Source organism: Seriola aureovittata, chromosome 17, assembly GCF_021018895.1.
Source record: "Seriola aureovittata isolate HTS-2021-v1 ecotype China chromosome 17, ASM2101889v1, whole genome shotgun sequence".
In the NCBI taxonomy this organism is placed as follows: Eukaryota; Metazoa; Chordata; class Actinopteri; order Carangiformes; family Carangidae; genus Seriola; species Seriola aureovittata.
The window spans coordinates 11,773,929-11,795,462 of NC_079380.1; the positions used below are offsets into that span (position 1 = coordinate 11,773,929).

At 40.8% G+C, this 21,534-nt stretch overlaps 5 protein-coding genes across 5 annotated transcripts; 1 reads left to right on the top strand and 4 right to left on the bottom strand.

Moving 5' to 3' along the window:
* The first annotated feature begins 3 nt into the window (after positions 1-3).
* rsad1 (radical S-adenosyl methionine domain containing 1) lies at positions 4-16,776 on the top strand. Its single transcript, XM_056400850.1, has 11 exons — positions 4-61; positions 6,260-6,338; positions 12,379-12,620; positions 12,826-12,959; positions 13,073-13,277; positions 13,366-13,731; positions 14,879-14,942; positions 15,035-15,182; positions 15,514-15,568; positions 15,734-15,837; positions 16,241-16,776. Exons 3-11 carry the CDS (start codon positions 12,480-12,482, stop codon positions 16,383-16,385), a joined length of 1,362 nt encoding a protein of 453 aa, XP_056256825.1. The 5' UTR covers positions 4-61; positions 6,260-6,338; positions 12,379-12,479; the 3' UTR covers positions 16,386-16,776.
* cldnk (claudin k) lies at positions 1,914-2,819 on the bottom strand. Its single transcript, XM_056400853.1, has one exon. It carries the CDS (start codon positions 2,817-2,819, stop codon positions 2,172-2,174), a length of 648 nt encoding a protein of 215 aa, XP_056256828.1. The 3' UTR covers positions 1,914-2,171.
* Positions 4,778-8,331, bottom strand: btr02 (bloodthirsty-related gene family, member 2). Its single transcript, XM_056400851.1, has 7 exons — positions 8,200-8,331; positions 6,613-6,885; positions 6,434-6,511; positions 6,099-6,347; positions 5,869-6,016; positions 5,732-5,758; positions 4,778-5,350 (listed from the first exon to the last, which is right to left on the bottom strand). The coding sequence occupies exons 2-7, from the start codon at positions 6,880-6,882 to the stop codon at positions 4,806-4,808; spliced, it is 1,317 nt and encodes a 438-aa protein (XP_056256826.1). The 5' UTR covers positions 6,883-6,885; positions 8,200-8,331; the 3' UTR covers positions 4,778-4,805.
* Positions 8,474-10,596, bottom strand: LOC130184725 (GTPase IMAP family member 1). The gene is made up of 2 exons (XM_056400764.1): positions 10,578-10,596; positions 8,474-9,891 (listed from the first exon to the last, which is right to left on the bottom strand). Exons 1-2 carry the CDS (start codon positions 10,594-10,596, stop codon positions 8,867-8,869), a joined length of 1,044 nt encoding a protein of 347 aa, XP_056256739.1. The 3' UTR covers positions 8,474-8,866.
* A 137-nt stretch (positions 16,777-16,913) lies between the features above and the next one.
* rasd2a (RASD family member 2a) lies at positions 16,914-21,532 on the bottom strand. Its single transcript, XM_056400852.1, has 2 exons — positions 19,054-21,532; positions 16,914-18,957 (listed from the first exon to the last, which is right to left on the bottom strand). Exons 1-2 carry the CDS (start codon positions 19,592-19,594, stop codon positions 18,437-18,439), a joined length of 1,062 nt encoding a protein of 353 aa, XP_056256827.1. The 5' UTR covers positions 19,595-21,532; the 3' UTR covers positions 16,914-18,436.
* Positions 21,533-21,534: the final 2 nt, after the last annotated feature.

Consider the following 21,534-nt stretch of genomic DNA (forward strand, 5'->3'; position numbering starts at 1 on the left):
TCCGGTACAGAAACAGCAACGCGGAGGATTTTTCTCCCTCTAACAACCGTTAAATGAAACGGTAAGTACATTCTGGAGAAACTAAAGTACTTGCACTGTATTAAAGTACAGTTTGAGAGTCCCTGCAGCACTTGAGTATTTAGCCTACATTTTCTTCTTCTTTATACGTAAACTGCAGCACATTTCAGAGAGAAATATTGCAGGTTTTGCTCGACTACATTTATATGCAAGGTTGGATTCTGTCAAAAGCTAGTTTTAAAACTTTAACTGTTTTAATTTTTATCAAGCTCTATTAAGAAAATAAACCTCAAGTGAGTTGGCAGCAGGGTGATGTCAAAATGATGGCTCAGATGACCCAGAAGACCATGGGCCTGAAAATCCCCACGTTTACTACATATTGTTTTGGTCTATAGAGTTTGATTAATTACAAATTAGTTTGAAATATGTACCACTTACATTATCAACTGTGTCGTCTCCTCCACCCCCCCTGTCTTATAATACGACTCTGTGTCAAAAGCTAGTTTTAAAACCTTAACTGTTTTAGTTTATATGAAGCTTTATCAAGGAAGTAGACCTTACTGACTTGTCTTGAGTATTGATTGTGTGTTCTGTAGTTGATCCTGTGACAGTTTACAGTGAAGTATATTAGCAATGATTCATTAATGTCCTTGTATTCAGTGTTGTTATTAGAATTGTGCTGGTACCATACCATAAAGCTATTTTAAGACACTCTGCTGGTTATTTACAATGTAAATGGTGCACTTGTTTCACTTTGTCTTGCCCATTACAACCTTACAGTAAAATAGCACATATTGTTTGACTATATTCACAACATTACTCCACCAACATTAGTATAGGCCTACTTAGGTCATGAATGAGTCACTACCTGGCACTTGGGACACTGGTACCCATTGTTATTGTGGTGCTGTAGTGCTCAATAAAGTGGCATTGTGTTGCTCTGTCCACTGCTGTTACTGACAAAGAAAGAAACTGATGGGGCAACGTATGCCCTCGAAGCTATGATCAAATTTACTCTTTACAGCAGACAGAAAGCGATTACCGGGGCATGTTTTCTATGCAATTTAAGAAATTTAGCCTGGAAAAAATATTGGCATTCTGAAGCAAAATCATGTCAATATCATGTGGTTTTTATTTCACTGAAATTGTTTTTGAAATTCTCTGTGGATGATCATTTACTTCAAAGTAAATGAGCACAGAATCTGAAGGATGACAGCAATGCTTGTGAATAAAGATGTTTTCCACTTTGGCCTGAAAATCCCACATTATATGTTCACACATGCAGACATCAACAGTACATACAGTGAAGGACTCAAACATTATGAGGGTTGATGTGTTTTAATAATGTCATCTATAATTCAGCCTTGAATTCTTGTCCATTTAAATTCTGACAAAGAGGAGGAGGTGTTTTGAGCTGTACTATCTATAAGACTGTTCTGGTTTACTGTACTTATATACAGTATGATAGAAGGAGTACCAGGATTTTTTTTGTTATGAAATAAAGATAAAGAAAAGTTTTTCTTTGTCCCTGGTACAGAGTAGCTGAGACAGGGAAGAAGAGATGGAAGATAGGAGATGGACAACCATACACACACACACACACACACACACACACACACACACACAACACACACACACACACACACACACACACACACACACACACACACACAAACATACACACTTCTCAACAATATGGCACCACAAGCAAATCTACACACATCCCCATTGTTCTATTGTTCTTCTCAGCAGAACACATAGTAGCATTTACACAAACGAGCCAAACAAAGATTTTTCTTTTAAAACTACTATGCTACTTCTTTCAAACACATATGGTTGTAAGATTTTTTTAACTGCTTTTATATCTGTAATTGTAAAAATGTGGACAACACAGGTTTGGACAACCAAAAGTTTTATTGTATTTTACACTGACAAACAGAAAAAATGTTATTTGAAGATATCAGGTATGAAATAATAAAATGAGTTCAATTTTCCCTAAACAGCCTCCTGCGGCTTTTCAAAGAAAAAAGCAAACTGGAATAACATTAAATATAAAATAATTACAAGGAGCAAAATCAAGAGGAGAAAAAACAGGTTTGTCATTGTTTGGGGTGGATTTGTGAGACTTGAAGGCATTCAGACATTTTGGGAACTTAGACATAACCTTTGACTTGTGTAGTAGGTGCCCTGCGAGGACTACTTTCTCCACTGCTGAAGGTGGGAGAGCCTGGGATGCCAGGTGGACTTGACCCAGCATAGAGCAGAGATCCTCCAATAAGGAGCAAAGCTGAAGCCGCCCAGCCAATGTATAGGGCAGGGCCAAGCTCACGCTTGTGTGGAGCCGCCACATGTGGGTCATAGAAATCCCTGATGATGGAGTGGGCAGTCCAGCAGACGGGCACAAGGTAGAGGAACCCTGCAATGGCAAAAAGAGCTCCAGAGATGCGAGCAATACGGGCCTTGAGGCTGTTTACACCGATGCACTTAGTGCACTTGACTCCTAGGACCCCCAGAGCCAGAGCCAGGCCACAGAGCAGGATGGAGAACACTGTGAGGCCCCGGGCAGCCTGCATGTCACTGGGCAGAGCCAGTAAGCTGTCATACACCTTACACTGGATCTGACCTGTGTTCTGGACAATGCAATTCATCCAAAGGCCTTCCCAAATGATCTGAGCCGTCACTATGTTGTTACCGATGAAGGCAGTGACCCTCCATAGGGGGATGGCACAGACTACCGCCCCACCCACCCAGCCTACAATGGACATTATTAGGCCCAGCAACTGCATACCTGTGGTTGCCATGGTGAAAGATGTTGTTTGAATCAGATGGATTTGTCTTGGTTTTATATCAGTCTCTGTCTGTTGTAAAGGGCCCACGTATAGTCCCACAAAGAAATGTGACAGTCTATGGAAATGTCTTTCTCCACCACTGGATCCTCAGTCTGTGGGGGATGATGTTGATGGGTTCAACTTGGACTAGACGAGGTTGGGTATCCTGAAATTCAGAAAAAAACTATTAGAATAAATTTCAATTCATTTTTATTTAGCATACAAATACCTTGCAAAATTTTACAAATACAAAAATATCTATAACTTGTTACTTCTTACTTCTTACAACAATTTACAGCATTACAGCAGCGTATGTATGAAAAGACTAACGGAGCATATATTTATCATAAATATTTGGAAACAGGCTGGGAGGCCCATGTTTAGTGGATTCCAGTAAGAACCACAGAGAATAGCCCTCTTTGACACAGCTGTGGGTGTCGAGCTACGCCTTGCCGGGTGAGTGGATTATCTCAGAAAAACATGAGGAGACTCTGAACACAAGCAGCTTTCATGCAGGCTTGTGGAGTGGGCCAGGAGGACCTGTATCATCTATTTATCCACATTTTACCACTTCTGTGAATCAAACCCTCCCTGCACAAGATCCGTTCAACAACTGATTCTGATAGACAAATAAATGTCAAGGGGATAAATTTTACTCATTATCAGATAAGCACTTATCCATCTGGGGGGATTATTACTAGATCTGATAAGGAAAATTACAGCCTGTCTTGTGAGTAGGCAGATAATAATATATCGTATGAATCCAAGAAACCAGAAAAACCATTCAGACTGGACTACATTCTCCCACTGTTACAAAACATTGTGCATAAACTCATGGAAATGAAGTCAAAGTCCCTCAGTGGCCTCTGATGGCCGCCAGACCTTATCCTTGGTATAACTAATGGCTCTACCTGTTAGGAGTAGGATACTTTTCAGGGAACTACTGCAGTGACGCAAGAGCAATTAGTAACATCCCACACACCTCCAACACTGTGACTATCACCGCTTAAAAAGGGATATTAAATTGTGACACAGCTAACACAAAATAGAACAATTACTGGGAACATCCATTATATTCCATCAAACTCATCACATAAATGTACAGCTTTTAATCACACAAAACTATCAATTTTTCCATCAAGTTGTTTTTCTGTGTTTTTGGAAATGTCACTAATGCACTGATAGAGGATATGAGCAAGGATATTTACCTCAAATGAAGTATGGTGCACTCTCTTTGCTCCCCTTGGTCCACAGCTTAGTGTTGCTGGTCCTTTGCTTGTGTAGATCAGCTGTGGATGTCCGCAGTTGTGAATGACAGCCCTGAGAGGTCAGTTTAGTCCACAGGAAGGCTGGAGAGCAAGGGAGGCTCTAACTGAGAGGTCAGGTGAACTGCAGCAAAGGGGGTCGATCAGCTTCGACATCTAGGACTGGACTGGAAAATGGGGCTGCCCTCTGAGATGCCAGCACAAGTCTGTGTGGCAGTGGGCAGAAGCATGCGCTTGTGTGCACGGCCGTGTTATTGTGTGAATGCGTGAATGTGTTTGAGTGTGTCTCCCAGTGCCTGGTGTACGAGCACAATGCCCTGCTGTTTTGCCGTGCCCTCCCTCCCTGCTCTTCGTCAACCTCTGTCCCAACCCTGCACCCCCTTATATCCATACAGCAACCCATTTTCTCCTCTTTTTCGACTTTGACTCACTTGTTTATTTATGAGTGCCTTCTAGCCTTTTCAATCTGTTTATGGGTTTCATTGAAATTTTCAAGTGTAGGGAGTCAGTCCTTATGCAACCTCTTGGTCACTGTTCTGATGGAGAAATGTGGTTCATTGTGGGTTTTCATATAGATTTTTAAATTAATAAATATATTTATCATACTGCATAGATAATAAAAAGATAATTTAATACCAGGAATAGCAACTATGTTTATACTGGAGTTTTATAAATCCTGTATTGGGAATAATGTTCAGATGCTACAAAAGCTAGAACAGATGATTAGGGGAGCAGCATTTTTTCCACCATGCATGCGACCAGGACTGAAGAATGGATGAAGCCTTTCAGTGAAGGTATCGGTGAAGGTGTAAATGTGGACTCCGGATTCTGCGCAGAAGAAGGACACGCGGCCCTCTGTGTAGTCCAGAAACACACCCACCTTCCTGGGCCTCTGCTCTAGAGCCACCAGGGTAACGGGAGAGGTGTTGGCAATGTACTGGCCTCCAGCCTTCAGGCTTAAAGTCCAGAAACCATTTGCAGGACAGACAGTGAACTTGCCCTTCCTGTTTATTGATTGCCTGACGACACCCAGGTTCCACTCAATCTTCTCCCCAACCTCCACCTCCCAGTAGCACCTCCCACTGCTGAAGCTTTCTTTGGCCAGCACGTTTGCCACACGGTCGAACCGCTTTGGGTGATCTGGTACCTCCTGAAGCTTGTCTGTGTGTCTCACCTGTTTTCTGTCGTCTGAGACGAAGAGGAAGGGGTGGGCTGTCTTTACACTCAGATTAACATCCACTAAAAAAGAGGGAGAACGGGTCAAACGATGTGGACAGCCTTAGCACTTAAAGACAGAGTACACTACCACCTCCGTACCCCAGTAATGGAGTTCAATCTTGTATTTAAGTTTGCAACACCTTCGCAAGCATTATCAGAACTTTATTTGGACAATAGCCTTGACATAAAAAAAAACAGCCTCCTCCTCATACTTTAAAATACAGCTTTGAGTTGATACAACTGATTCCACCATTAATAACTAAAAAAGGTTAAGGAACGTTTTTCTTTGCATGTGGTTTTCTAAGTAATCATGCAAGAGAATGCTGAAATATAAATGTGTTAAAAATTAAAGACCCAAAAAAAATCGGAATTACCCTCCCCATAGCAAAAAGAAAGCCTTACCTGTATATTTCTCAGTTCTTTTAAGTTCTGTAAAGGAAGAATCAAAGCAAAACAAAATGTCACTGACACTGAAATTTAGTCCCAAATTTATCTGATTCAATACATGAGATATCTTTTAAAAAAAATGTATTGCCCACCAGATTTGGAGAGCCTGTTGACTTCTACTTTCATCTTATCTATCATGTCTGACAGTGCTCGTCTGGTGACCCCAACACAAGGGTCAGTTTCTATGGTAACCTTAGACCAGTCCTTCAGGTCAGAGAGGGAAATAGTGGAAATGATGTTCTGCATGACATAAAAAAGAAAGACGTTAACATTTCACTGATGGTAGCTGGGATCAGTGCTTCACCATCACCATCTTGCTTACCAAGTTAACTTGCTTTGCATCATCAGTTTGATCACCATTTTCAGGAATCTGAGGATCAGATTCAGCCATTTCCTTCCTCAGCTCCTGGATCTCCTGCTCCAGCTCTTTCACCAGCATTTCTACTCTCTTCTCCTCATCCCTCTCTCTCTCCTCTATTGCAGCAACAACCGCTTTGTGACTCTTCTCCATGGCATTCACCAGGGCAGAGAAGACCTTCTGACTCTCGCGTACCTCTCTGAGGTAAGAGCTCTGATTGGACATCATCATCATCATTCAACTATACACATTTAAGAATAAATAAAGATTTTAAAGTTTTATAGAGAGTTTCAACAAACCTTTTGAACCTCAAGAGAATATTTCAACCTTTCTATCTTCTGAAGCCGTTCCTGAATCATTTGCTCAACATCTATAACCTGTACACACGCAACAGTGACACAAGCATTCACAAATATACTAGATTTATTAATTATCACATTATACCACCTATAGTGACAAATGCAAGCAAAGCAAGTACCACTTCCTCATCGGGTGGTTTCTGCGGTCGAGTCTTCCTGTAGTTGTCAGCGATGTCAGCCAGAATGCGGTTGACACTGAGGTCAGGCTTGTCAGTAAACACTCTCTTACAGTGGGGGCAGTATTTGGACTGGTGTCGTGCCCAGTAGTGGCAGAGACAGGACAAGCAGAAGCTGTGTCCACACGGTATGGTAACTGGTCTGGTGAAGATGTCTCTACACAGAGCGCACAAAAAGTGCTTCTCAGGGAGGAGGCTGATGGTAGAGGCCATTATCTGAGAATGACAATGACATGAAAGCAATGTCAACAAAGTATGAAGAAAAGATTTTTTATCTTGTTGTTTTTCATTTAAAGGCCTCAGTGGTAACAAAGACAAATTATTTGATAGACAAAAGTAAACATGGCATCTTTGTATTCTAAACATCTAACATGAATACCTGTGTTTTAGGAAATAATAATGTTATATTATAGGGCAGAGGTTGATACTAATTGCAAATCTAGTATATATTCATTATTTATTATCAAGTACCTATACATATATGAACAATGGTGAAGTTCATAAAGAATGTCTGACGTTTAGTCCAGTGGTTTTCAAGGGTCACAAGATAAACCAGAGGGGTTGCAAGATAATCAATGGGACAGGAAAGAAGAGAAAAACAAAGACATCTTAAAAGTTACAAGGGAGCCGACTACATACTGTCACATGCCAAAAAGGTTGGAAATCACAATATATCTTTAATTTGTAAGCTTATCAAGTGTCTTCTGTTTTTAAATGTAAAATCTTGTTTTGTAAAGTAATTAGTAATTGCTGCATATCTATCCTATAACATGGAGTAAAAAGTTCAATATTTCCCTCCGAACCGTAGTACATTAGAAATATAAAGCAGCAGAAAATGCAAACACTCAAGTAAAATACATATTGTACATATTGTTACAACTGTTCTTTACTGAAAATGTAACAAAAAGTTGTAATTTTAAATATTTTTTGTTTATGAACAAACTTGCAAAAATGCATTTTCCGCTGGGCTATGCAGCACTCAGACAGACGAGATTAGTCAACGTCATGTTGTTGGACACAACAGCATTCCTCTCATATTGTGTAATGATACACAAAGAAATGGTTATGTGTTTTTAGTTTGTTTTTTTCTTACTGACTTAACATTCATTTCATGCTAAAGTTCCCCATAGTGAATCCTAGCCCTCTGGTTATTTTCAGTCACAATGTCTTATTTTTGTTATTGCCACAGACATTCGATTGAAAAGAATTTCTTTTTGATAGACTAACAGAGAAGGGAAGCAGCTATGTAAAAGATGTGATGTCAAGTATGTAGTCAAACAGGTAGCAGCCAAATTGTTTGTTACGTCATCAGGGTGCTACGACTCAGCTACTGAATGTTTAAGGTTGTTGATATATAGTCCCTGAGTTTTGACTCCATTGTACTCTGACATTCATTCAGGAATCAATCTCAGATTACGCAACATGTTCATGAATGAGTCACATCAGATTTTTGTCTGAAAGTCAGAAAATCTGACAAAAGTAAAACAGGAAACAATATCGAAAAGTTCAAGGAGCCAAGTGTGGTCTTACCTATCCCAGTTGATCTTATCCAGATAGCACTGCGGTCAGCCTGCACTGCTTCTGTTCAGAGTTCCACGACGATAATACATAAAGACTGTAATGGTTGACACTCAGCAGGTGTACTAAGGTGTGTGTATGTGTATGTGTGTGTGTGTGTGTGTGTGTGTGTGTGTGTGTGTGTGTGTGTGTGTGTGTGTGTGTGTTGTCCAGGAAAGGGGCGGTGCTTTAGACAATGGCACTCTCAGTTGAGACTCCACCCTGAATGTTATCTGAGCTACCCTTTAACCAACCCACAGCAAGACTCCAGGAAATGTTGAGACGCTAAAAACAAAACCAAAAATGCTGTCAGTAATCACAACATTTATTTAAAATATATTCATTTACAGTTAAAATCAACTGTGAGATTTATTGTTTTTGACCATTAGTAATTCCCTTAAACTATGTGTTCACCAAAACAGTAGCTTAGTATAGTAGTACAGTATAGTATAGTATGTAGGTAATATAACTGGGGAATCAAGTTTGTGTTTCAACCTAAAGGGAGTTTTACATTTCCTTATCTTATTTGCTGTCAGGTCAGCTTGAAAGCTACATAACCAACAGTTACACACCAGGAGCACATGATATAAATCTTTTCTCTTGCTTCCTGAAATACAGGTAGGAATTCAATGCCACGCCGTCATGATCGAGGAGCTGCAAAGAAGCGATTGATAAAAATTGAGTTAAAGTTGAGTCTAGCAGTTGGAACCACTCTGTCCTCCATATGCTTTATAGCGACCTGGGCCGTTCCTCCACCTGATCCTCCAACCGCACCACCAATGATCCCATAAAGAACCATACCTCCTGGCCCCTCTATAGACCCAAACAGTGCTCCCATGATAGCTCCCACAACCACACCTGTCCCCAGCCCTCTGGCCAGGGAAGTCCTGAGCCATCCATTGTCCATCTCCGCCTTGGCTCTGATCTCAACGCCAACATTGGCGGTGTAGGCATCCTTCTGGTGATACAACTCGTCCGCTACGTACCGTTTCTCCATGTCAGTCCACACCCTCTCTATCTCTGCTGTTCTCTGCTTCCTGAGCCTCTTTTCCTCCTTCTTCACACAGTCCTCTGCCTTCTGGAAAGTTCTGCTCGAGAAGTAGCCACCCCCTAATGAGGCCACCATTAACTCTAACTTCTGCAGCAGCTCTCTGTCACGGCTGCGATCTCTACAGTTCTTGCTGAAAATGTGAAAGCGTCCACCATACTTCTCGATAAGTTCTCTCAGGTGCCAGTCAGTCTTCTGCACTTTGTTTTCCAAGGCAGCTCCCTCCAGATTTCCTTCATAGGCCAGGAGGACCATGCAGTGCTTCAGACAGTGCCTTCCAAAGCGTTTCTTCATCAGTCTGTATGTATTTATGTCATTCGGGGAGATTTTCTCCATGTCAAATGCAACAAGAAAGGCATGGGGACCAGGGATACATAAACACTTAGACCTTCTCAGCTCCATCCTCGTCTTGGCTCGAGACATATCCTTGTCATAGATGTTTGGTCCATTGACCACAGCCACTCGTCGACCAGCCAGCTCTCCAGTATTCTTCCTGCTGCCAGAAATGCAGGAGATATCCTTAGAAAACTCCTCTCTCCCAAGTATGGTATTGGTTAGTAGGAACTGAGAAGGTCCACTGCTACCAACCACCATAAGCCTCAGTTCCGTAGAAGAGCCTGTGAAAAGAGAAGTTCAGTTGAATTTCAGAAAGAAGAAAACTGCAAAAAAATGCTCTCACTTATCATTGTTATTTTATATCCAGCTATGAAGCGCTTAAAATTCATATGTAATAACTTGTACAAGAGGCTGACAAAATAATGCTTTCTCAAATAATCTTGTGGTTTTACCAAGGCACTGTAAGATGATTTCCTCTTTTAGTTTTCTCCTGTAGACCATGAGTCTGTGAGTATGTTCCTTGAGCTAAATGATTACTATGATGTTAACATGATATAATGCTACATCTTAGTTAGCATGTTAGCACATACTGACTTTTGCTACTTAGCACAAAATACACAGTGATTTCATAAAACTCACAGTATTATTATTAGTTCTGTAGGTATTTGCTCCTAAACCAAAGTATTGGACAAATTGAAATTTTGATTCTGAAATTCTGATGGTAGAGCTATTGAAAAGTCAGCAGATCACCAGAGAGATTACAATTCATCCTTAGGAGAACATGACCAACAAGCCTCCAAATCTGTATCCCATCTCTTTTAACTGCTAAATCGCATAGAAACTGACATGACCTATGATACGCCCGCCTTATTAGTTCTGCTGCTTGAGTTAAAGCAAAGCAGAGAAGCCTAGTCGTTTCCATGTCACATTTTTTTACCTTCTGTACATTTTAAATCAGTGAGCTTACCTTTCTTCCTCTTATCCATTTGGTAGATTTACAGCCCAGTCACTCTTTTAAATTTAGATTCTCTCAAAGTTTTCCAGCTTCTCACTGGACTGAGCTCATCACCATAGCTGTTGCATGTATTCTATGAAAACACATCCCTATTCCCTCTCCCAATCTCTCTCTCTCTATCGCTCTCTCTGCTGATGAGGTAATTGGGCACCAGATTTAATATTAAGTGGAAAATGTCCTCAGGGTCGGAAGCTGGCAGTGAGCACATTCACATTTATTGACATCTTTAATGAAATACTTAGATTAATTGCTCAATAAATTTGTCTATATAACATAGAACAGTTAGGAATAATATAGTAACATGTTAGGAATAATGTAGCAAAGGACAAGAACATTTATAGTTTTCTTTGTTGTTGATGTTGACTGGCCCATTTCTTCACTTAGATACAGGCACACATCATATAACTGATTTGTGTGATCATCACAACAAGTCCTGCAAAATTAATCAGTGCCGAGCAGAGGCAATTATATGAAGGTGACAAGCATCTAGGGATTGTAGAGTTGTTTGTCCACTCACAGAGCTGTGTTGGCTCTTACCTGTAAATGATGAAGAGATTTAATTAGCAGTAACCCTGATGAGTGAATGCTTTTAATAACACTCAAACAGTGTTGATTGTTAAAATTAATATCCTAATTCTAAAGGTGATCCAACAAGGTTATTTCACTGTCAGCCCACCAGACAGTTTTTTCCCTGGGTTCAGGGAAATCAATAGCTCATTAAATTAGTTTGATCCTGTGCGAGTAGAGCACAAATAATATTCCAAATATAGACCCGTGTCTTTTTGTGTTGTCACTGCAAAAACAAATACCACTGTTTACAAAGACCTGCTGATATTTAATTCAGCCTCATGCTAAATGAACGTAGTGTTTAGACGCCCATGTACAACACGAGCAACAAACTATAATAAAAATAGTGAAGGACTACTTGCATTTAATACAAGTCAACACTCAAGCAAGGGGAATGAGCCATTTGTCATTCATTATCAGAAAAAGTCATTAACATCTCTATTAAAATCATTGTCTTGAAATGTTGAGAAATAAATTTTAGCCATTTTGGAGAGGTTTCGGATAAGTTCAGCACACAAGAAGGACACACTGCTTACTAACTGCCTTCCACAACCGTAACAACTCCACACATCAAACTGAAGTTTGGTACTCTTGTTGATGAGAAGTGTGGGAACCAGACAATGTAAAAATTGAAGCTTTGCATTGTTCGTGTGTTAGAAGGTACTGTTTATTGTTTTTGCTTTTCTTTTTAAAAAGTAAAAACACTGTCTTGTATTTTCATTGAGATTAAAAATGTACATAGCTATACAGTAGATATACATTTAATAGTCTCTTTCTCAATTTAATCCACTAACCATTGTTCTGTGATGTTTACATGAGATGTTATTAAGCATTAAATAAAGTTATGTAATCAGGTGGACATAGGCCTCAAGCTGCAGAAATGGGTTAATTCACCTGAGCCATTTACTCACCTACACACTTTCACTGTCGCACAATTACACCTGTCCCCAGTGCAGTTTGTAATCGATGGGTGATTCTTATACAGTCTATGTTCTTACACTAGTAAAAAATCAGCGCCTCTGTGTGGTCAAAGTTTGTAACACACAAAGAGGAAATCACATTCACGTGTTTCCTGTTTGGAGCGATGTGACAGCTACTGAACGGACAAAATGACCCCACACTACTTTGTAGGTATTTTTGTGAAGTTGGTGTCACAGTAAGTTTGACACAGTTTTTTTTTTAACAGTTACAATGGAGCCAGACGCGTGCAGTTGCTGCTGTAAGGAGCCATGTGTTCAAGTGAAGGACAGACTAATTAAATCCGCCGTCAGATAGCCGAGATACAGAATGATCAAACACACATTTCTCCGGGCCAGACGTGCCCTCTCTCCCGGTCTGCGCTTCTTCTCTGGCGGGGAAATAATTGGAGATGTGTCTGAATGGGCAGGCTCTCCACATCTCACAAAGCAGGCGTCTCTCTACGTACACGTGAGCTGGCTTTTGGTCAATTTAACTAACTGTAAATGAAATATTTCTATGCAGAGATACACACACATCTGCAAATGCATATCCGTGAAGTGAATTAGATCTGTTTTTATTACAGGGCTTTTTTTTTTTTTTTTTTTTATGCAAAAACAATGTCATGTCAGGAAAGTTTGCCCAAATGATGTCAACGTCCTCTTCCAATTTACAGTGGCCTTACTGTCTCAGGAGGTGTTCCTACTGCAACTTTAACAAGTATATACCCAGAGAGAACAATGACCACATCATGACTGACTGCCTTCAGTGGGAGACTGAGACATTGCTGCAGCTCAGTCAGGTATCCTGGTATGTTGATTTTTATGTATTTATTTATTTTGACATACCACATGACATCATCCAGTCATCCCTGCAGCTCTGGACACATGGCTTCGCTTATCCTTCTTTGTTTTAATTTGCAGCATCACCTCTGTATTTTTTGGCGGTGGTACTCCGAGCCTTGCACGCCCGTCCACCATTGCTACAATCCTTGAAACCGTCTCTAGGCAGGTGAATCTACCAGATGAGGCAGAGGTCACGCTCGAGGTCAACCCTACTCCTGTGGGAATGTCAAAGTTAGAGGATTACTGCAGTGCTGGGGTGAACCGTTTCTCCATCGGGGTCCAGGTGAATATAATTTGTAGAGGACTGATCAGAGAAGAATAGATTATATACTGTGTAGTTACACTGTCCATATCACATTTCCATCCTTCAGACTTTGCAGGATGATGACTTGAAAATTCTGGGACGAGACCACAGTTCTCATCAGGCTTTGAAAACCATTGAAGAGGCTCAGCGGCTGTGCCCAGGGAGGGTGTCTGTGGATGTCATGTTCGGACGCCCCAGGCAGAGCGTTGAATCCTGGGAGAATGAGTTGTCCGAGCTGCTGAGGGCGTGTGATGACCATGTGTCTCTGTACCAGCTGACCCTGGAGCGAGGCACCCAGCTGTTTAAACAGGTGCAACAAGGGGAAGTGACTATGCCAGCTGATGATGTGACGGCAGAGATGTACCGGTGTGCCAGGAGGACTCTCCACCAGAGAGGCTTTCTGCAGTATGAAGTGTCAAACTTTGCAAGAAATGTAAGTCCTCAGCAGAATGACTTTTCATCCATTGACCTTAAAAAAAGTTGTCCTCCTCCCTTGATATGCTTGATTCCAATATAAAGATTATAGGAAAGGCTAATCTAGTTTAGTCGGATGGGTTTTGAATCATAGTTACTTTTTGAGGCATACAAATACATTACAACAACATTTAAAAGAGACTAACAAGAACAATAAATTAAAGTAGAAAAACTATTGAAATAAAGACAAAAAAGAACAGATGACCGTGTTTCAGTGTTACAGTGTAGAAAATATTTAATATTTTAATAATATCTCCTTGATTTATTTCTTGAGTAAAATTTAAACAAAAACAACTAGTATTAAAGAGCCCTAAAAATGAATAGTTGCAAACAGAAATGTAATTAGGTTTAAAAAGAGTTTAGAGCTGGAGCTGACCTTAGAGTCCCTTGGTGTTTGTCCCAGATCTTTAATGTATTTACATTTAGCAGTGTCCTTCTTTATGGAGTCGTTTTCATTGTTAGTGGCAGAATCTGCTGCCAGCCAGGCAAAATTTCATATTACCTTCACCTGCACAGGGGATTAACAGGGAACAATGATTGACAACAGCCTCAATGTTTACTGTTCACCCGCAGTTCACACTGCGTCAGTGGTGTGTTAAGTTACTGCTGATGCAGACAGAACATCCTGCTGCTCCTTAACGTTAAAAGTGCTCATCCGGTGACACATCAGGTGGCTTTTAAGCAAACTACTCCTTCATATTGCATTTGAATTAAATCTTTTTAAGGTGTTAGAAAGTAGATTTTTCTTTTACTTTTTGCAGTTTTCAGTGAAGTGGATTCAAGTGGAAGCATAAAATCATTCTGTGCCGCAGATGTAGTCCTGTGCCATGGAGCAGTGAAAATCTAATGAGATTTAGCAACACAGTAACTGCTGAAGAACATTTGACCAATGTTAAAAAATGTATGAGTTAAAAATAATTAAACAATGTCTGCTGCTGCTTATGATTTACTCTGTGGTGTTATTCAGCTTTTCTGTTTTGTTTTTGATGAACTCTGCTTCATCAACAAGGCAGATGTCTGCTTTGTTTTACACCACACTGACTCATGAACACGTCTGAGAGGAACAATCACGACAACACGGTAACACTTTTCATTGTGTAATACAGAATGCGGTGGGTCATCACAATATGAGCTACTGGAAGGGAAGACAATACATTGGCGTTGGCCCAGGTAATCTATTATCTAGATTGAAAGCAGTGGTTGATGAACGTTGCACGTGTAGTAAAAAAGTTAGTTTTAAAATTTTTTTTTGTCTGTAACAGGAGCACATGGCCGGTTTGTCCCTTTGGGGGAGGGAGGTGTCGTTCGGGAGGCGCGGACCCAGACTCTCGAGCCTGACGTGTGGATCCGTGAAGTCCAGCAGAGGGGACATGGGACACGGAGGAGAATTCAGCTCGGCCATCTTGAACTGTGAGCTGTTACACTGACAGGCAGTAGTGTTGCGTCTTCTAATGAGTATATTTGGTTATTACACAAGAGGGCAGCTGCACCTTTCAGTCCAGAAAATTCTCTGTTAATATGAAATGTAACAGTTGTGTATCAGCCAATCCGCTGAGCATAATACAGCACAGTGTGAGGAAACATAGTGTTAGAGGTTGTTGTACACGTGCATGTTCTTTCAGACATTCTGTCCTTGTGAAACACAATCATCAGACTCACCCATTCAGTCCATTTACTCACTCTGTCCCGTCCTTGTGAGTATCTGTGAAGTTGTATTTTCAAAGTGTTGTTTGTTTGGCAGATTGGAGGAGGTGTTGGTGATGGGGATGAGAATGACAGAGGGCATTAATCACAAGGTGAAACACACACAATACACCCTCTACACCCACATGATTTGTCCTAATGGAGAACGTTCTATTCAGTTTCTATGTAATCTTGTCTTTTCATACCTCATTTAAGATGATCTTCATGAATTTTGTGAAATGTAATAATGTTTATGGTCATTTTCTGGTATTTAACAGCATTGGGAGTTGTTTAGCCCTCAGCTCTGCCTCCATGAAGTCTTTGGTACATCCACAGATGTCCGAGAGTTGCTGCAGAACGGACAGCTGATTCTTGATGACAGGTGACTTACAATTATTATTTTACGCTACTTAGATGCAAAATTTTACCTTTTCATTGGCAAAAAAAGATATTCCCTATTTGTGTATGGCTACACATAATTTTCATTCATCATAATTAATCGTTCTGTTTATAAAATGTCAGAAAATTCCTGTTATACTTTCCAGCTATACAACCCAAGGTGACTAAGATAGCTAGTTTTACTTGGTCTAAACCCAAAAGTAAATCAAAAGCTGGAACCAGGAATGTTTGGAGTTTTTGCTTGAAAATGACTAAAATGATTAATCAATTATCAAAATGTTGCAGATTTCGTTTCCTTTTTTCTGTCAATCAACTATTTGAGTAAATGTCCGCAGCTCTACGCTTATGTCTGAATCTCGTCTGTTTTTTCCCCCTTTACTTATCAGAGGTCTGCGCTGCTCCTGGGATGGGCTGGCTTTACTGGACAGCATACTGCCAGCTCTACTGGTGGAACTGGAAACCAAAATCCTCCAGAAGCCACAAAGGGACCAGAGTGCTAATGGACAAACACAGAAGACCTCTAACTCATAATGACAGTAATGTTAAATAGAGCAGAGACTTTGGAGAAAGCTTGTTCGTGGGTAAGGCTGACAGGACTTTAAAAAAAAACCCCAAAAATTATTTCCATTTAATGTTATGATATTTAAATTCCTTATTTAAGGCTGTGCCATTTTTCACATTAAATGTATTGTTTCCTTCTCTTTGTTACTTTGATGTGTAGCAGTCATGACAACTCGAACCACAACAACCTGACCAGTGTAATTACAGCTGGCACTGAGACATTTCTAATTAAGTCATTTTACTGTCATCTAAACATAATTATTACTGACATGGTGCATACTCAGACATTGTTTTGAGTTGATACGAATGCCTGTGCGTTCTTCTGTGTATACCCGTATTAAAGTGCTGCATTTATAATACACCTCCTGAATAGATGAATCCAACTCCATGCCAGTCCATATTTGAGACACACACCATGTTCAGCACAGTGACAGACACTCAGATGAAAATTTGCCAAGAAAAGCTGTGCAGGCAGAGAATTTGCTAAAATCATATGCAATAGTTATCAAGTATAATACTGTAGATAGCACACCATCTGAATTAATATATATGTTCTGGCCAGCTCTGACTGTGGCCTCAGCACATTATCAGAAAAAGACTCCTGCTCTCTTTTGGAACTTTCATTTCATTCATTAATCCTTATAAAAATGTAAACAGGGGAAAAATCTTTGGCAATAACTTAATTTTCTAATAATTTCCTCGGAAAGATCTGTGTATTAATTAAAGAGAAAATAGACTTCATTGGAGCCTTTTAGTGTCCAGGCGCATACAATTCAACATACACACAGGTGACAAATTCAAGGAAAAACATAAAGTGCCTTAGTAAAGTGTTGGGCCACTATGTTGTCTTGATTCTACTGGAGGCTGAACATCATTCTTCCTAAGAATATTCCCTCATTTGGTGTTTTGATGATGGGGGTGGAGAGCGCTGTCTGACTCATTGGTATAAACAATCGGCCATAGGTGTTCAATAGGCCTCAGATCTTAGATCTTACCTCGAAGGCCAAAGCATATGATTCACATCATTTTCATACTGTCAAACCAGTCAGTGACACCTTGAGCCCAATGAGCACTGTCATCCTGTTTTCTCCACTCATTTTCCAGGTTTCTCCTTCAATGTGTTATCTTCCTTTATATGAAAAGTGAAGTTTACAATAATGCTTGAATAATGGATGAATATATCTTTTTGGGTTTTAATGGAGCAGATTTTTGACAGAGATTTCTCTGGAAATCAGCCAACTCAGCAAACTAAACCAACGAAGGTTAAATAATAGTGTCAGAACTTTGTGTTTGGTCTTGAGTAAAGGGAAAAATGATAGATGGAAAGGAGCCTGAAAAGCAGTGTTACAAAATTTTCTCTGCCCTCATTGTCAATAAGCGACTCTTTAATGAATCTTTTTCAGCGATATGACATAAATTGAACTTGCCCGGCGGCAGAGCTGCAGTCAGAGCTGAGTTTAATAACCGGTCAGGCTCTCTCCATGGTGCTGATTTCACCTCCCCCCTCTTTAATAAAGGATGCTCTAACTCTTTGTTTCCTTGAAGTACCACGGTGATGCATGAGTGCGTGTGTGTGGACTCCTGGTGCTGATTAACAGGCACTGACACACCTCGGTCCTTGGTGCCGTGGGCGCACTGAAATGTGAGCAGTCTCTCTGATAGCGGATATTAGGAGACGTTTAAGGCCGGTGCTTGAGTCACCTCCCTCCCACACATGTATGGCTAGGTTTTGCATCATCACTTGAAAACAATTGGTTGCTGACGTTTATGACCATGATCTAACGGTATCTGTCTCCATCACCTGTTTCATCAATGAACTACATGTGTGTGTTGAACAGATGACGACAGTGCACATATGACAAAAACGGTTTTATTGTAGGATTTCATAATACAGTAACATAGCCTATATGATAATAAAATATGAACGCACTGGTCCAGCCAGGTGCTACAGAGTATAACTCCATACATAATAAGACATTGCAGCATACTACTACAATTGGTTTATCGAGAAGGCTCACAATTCATTGAATCTGACACTTCTCTGGTTTGTTGTGTTTGGTGCTTGATCCAAGCACAAGCTGCAGGTCGCTGTTGAAGCTCGGGCGGCGAGCCAGAGGGTCCACGGCGGCACAGGGCGCACCGATCAGTCCCCGCGTCCGGCTCCCTCTGCTGCCTTGCTGGCCGATGCAAAGCGACTGGTAGGTGGGGATGGATACGATCTGATGCCGTGACGGACTGGTCTCGTCAGGCAGTCCGCCCAGGGAGGCAAGAGCTCCGAACATACTCTCCAGTCCGGAACCGTCTTTAGCCGAGGTTTCGAAGAATGAGACCCCCTCACCTAGGACTTCTGCCACTTCTGACCGACTGACGACTCTCCGCGTTTCCAAGTCCGCTTTATTCCCGCATATCACGGCCGGCACTCTCGCGGGATTTTTTAATTTTAGTAACTTTGCCTTGGCAGTTTTGATCTCGTTCAGCAGCTCACAGACTTCACTGAAAGAGTCTTTGTCATCCAAACTGAAGACGAGCAGAAATATGTCACCTGGAAGGAAAGGAAAAGAGAGAGAGCAGGTGTTTAAGGACACAATAACCCCCATAATCTTACAAAGTCAATATTATGATAAGAATACTGGCTCACCTGTCAGTACAGATAACCTCCGTTTTGCAGGGAAGTCCCTCTCACTTGATGCGTCTAGAAGATCTACCTGGTACGCCTCCCCTCCGATGTGGAACAGCTTTCTGTGGAAGTCCTCAGTTGTGGGTTGATAGTGCTCCTCAAATTCTTTACCCAAAAACCGCTGGAGGATGTTGGTTTTGCCTACTCTGGGTGCGCCAAGCACAACTACTCTGTGGCAGTTCCTGGGCTTGGTCAGACCCAACTCCAGCAGATCCACGGACCTCTTTGGGGCTCGATCTGTTGATACTTGCCGATTGCCAGAACTTGAGGATCTAATCGCAGCCGCCCTCTTATCCTGTTCTCTCCATCGCCCTTTAACCGATTTGATGATGCCCATACCTGTCTTCGATATGTTTGAGACTTTGGGGTGCTGGAGTGCCGGGGTAAGGCCTGTGCTCTGCAGGACTAGGTGCGTAATGTGTGATTGGTGATGGCTGGTGAGAGAGTTGAACATTTCGAAGATGCCATCAACGGGAAAGTAAAACCTCTCAGTTGTGTTCATCTCTATGTTCTGTCTAGCGTCTCCGGGAACTGAGAGGAGAGGCTGTCAAAATCTCACCAGCCCGGCTGCTTGTCCATGTGTGCTCGAAATGGAGCCGAGCGTCCACTCTTATACACCCACACCAAGCGCAGTCTCTGCGTCACAGGACCTCATCCAGAACACATTCCTTTTATAGAAGCATCAAGAAGCCCTCAAACAAACAAAAAAATAAAAGCAGACAAGATCTATCTCCACTTTAAACTCTTGTAATTTTCCCTTGAAGAAACGAGTTCTAGACTTTTCATTTGGTATGCTGCAGCTTTCCAAATGTGCTCAAACTGATGATTAAATTATGCTTTTGATCACTTTGTTCTGAGGCAAATCTGTGAAAAAAAATGCACTCAGATCTGCTCAAACCTAATTACAAGGTACTTGTCGATGTTTACGTGCAGGTGTCTCTTGTCTCATTAAGGATAAATGGATGAATGAGCTGGTGGACAAATTGTTTAGATAATTATCCAAATCCCTGTAATCATGGACAGTGTGGGTGTGAAGTGTGAGCTTCAATTAATTTTGTTCATTCTCTGAGAGCTCTGCCATGTTGACGGTAGTTCTTTGGTGTTCTCACTTTGTATGTGTTTTTATGTTTCTATAACCTACACACAGTGTTTTCGTAACAGAAGTCACTATACCTGCATCACCTGCCATAACGATGCATTTGAGGTTGTGTTATTCATGAGCCTGGCGTGAGGAATACTTGCATAAAATCCCCGTTGTTTTCGGCAGTGATCACGACTTGCTGGGAGTGTTGGGATGGCGCTCTCTCTCTCTGCTCTATGATTCATGAAGCTTGATGATGAGTCCTCTGCAGCAGCACCAGCTTCAACAGCTGTAATCTGATGTTATTTTCCACTGTATGGCAACACATTCATGACTTAGTAGGGGCTTCACTACAGGGGCATAATTCATAAGCTTTCTTTTATCTAGAGGAACATTTGCAATCAGCAGATATACACTTATTTTAGAGGGAAGGTTTGGCAAGGGAACACAGTGACAGCTCAAGGCCTAATCACACCTTGCCTGACTTGAACTGAACTTGGCACTAACACAAATACTTTTCTCAGTTCATTACAGAAGCCAGAGCATACTAAAGAACTGCAGCTTTTTTCTCTCCATCCTTTTCACAAACCAAGGCCACTCTAAATAGACAGCCCACATAACAGTTTCTTCTTGGAAACCTGAAGAATGGGTTGGATGTGCAGTTGTAGAGAGGACAGGCTGATTGCCATGGAGAGAGCAATCTCATTTCTGTGCTGCAGCCGAAAACCACATTGTGATGGAAAAATGTAACAGTGGCGCATATTCTTTGCCTTAAAATGTATAATGATTTATTGATGGAAGACAAAGCAATGTTATTTACAGTACTCAAACTTAATCAGGCATTTAAACACCATCTAAAATGACATATATCTATATAGTATAAGTGAGTAATAAATTGTGCCTTTATCCTCGATGTCGATTATCTTGTCAGCAGTAAACATCAATATGATTTTAAGACGTAATTGGGGCTTATGCCGTTGTCTCTATTATATATTTTTACTATATGGATCCTCAGTTTGGAGATGAATACACCATATAAAACAAATACTAATACCTTCTATTTAACACTAATGTGCTTGGGCTCCTGAAGACCCTGGGCCAAATTTAACAGCACAAAAAAACAAAATAAACATTGTTTTTTTGCTTTGATATTTAAATATTTAATATTGTGAGAATGGCTTATAAACATGATTTTTGAACTGGCGATGTGTTTCAGAAGTAAAATGTCAGAGCCCTCAGCTGTAAAACATGGATCAATACAATGGATTTTCATACACTCAGTGGAATATCAGCACTTCTTACGCAGCACAAAACCTTTCAGATACTAGATATGTCTATTTGGATTGCTCTTATACAACATT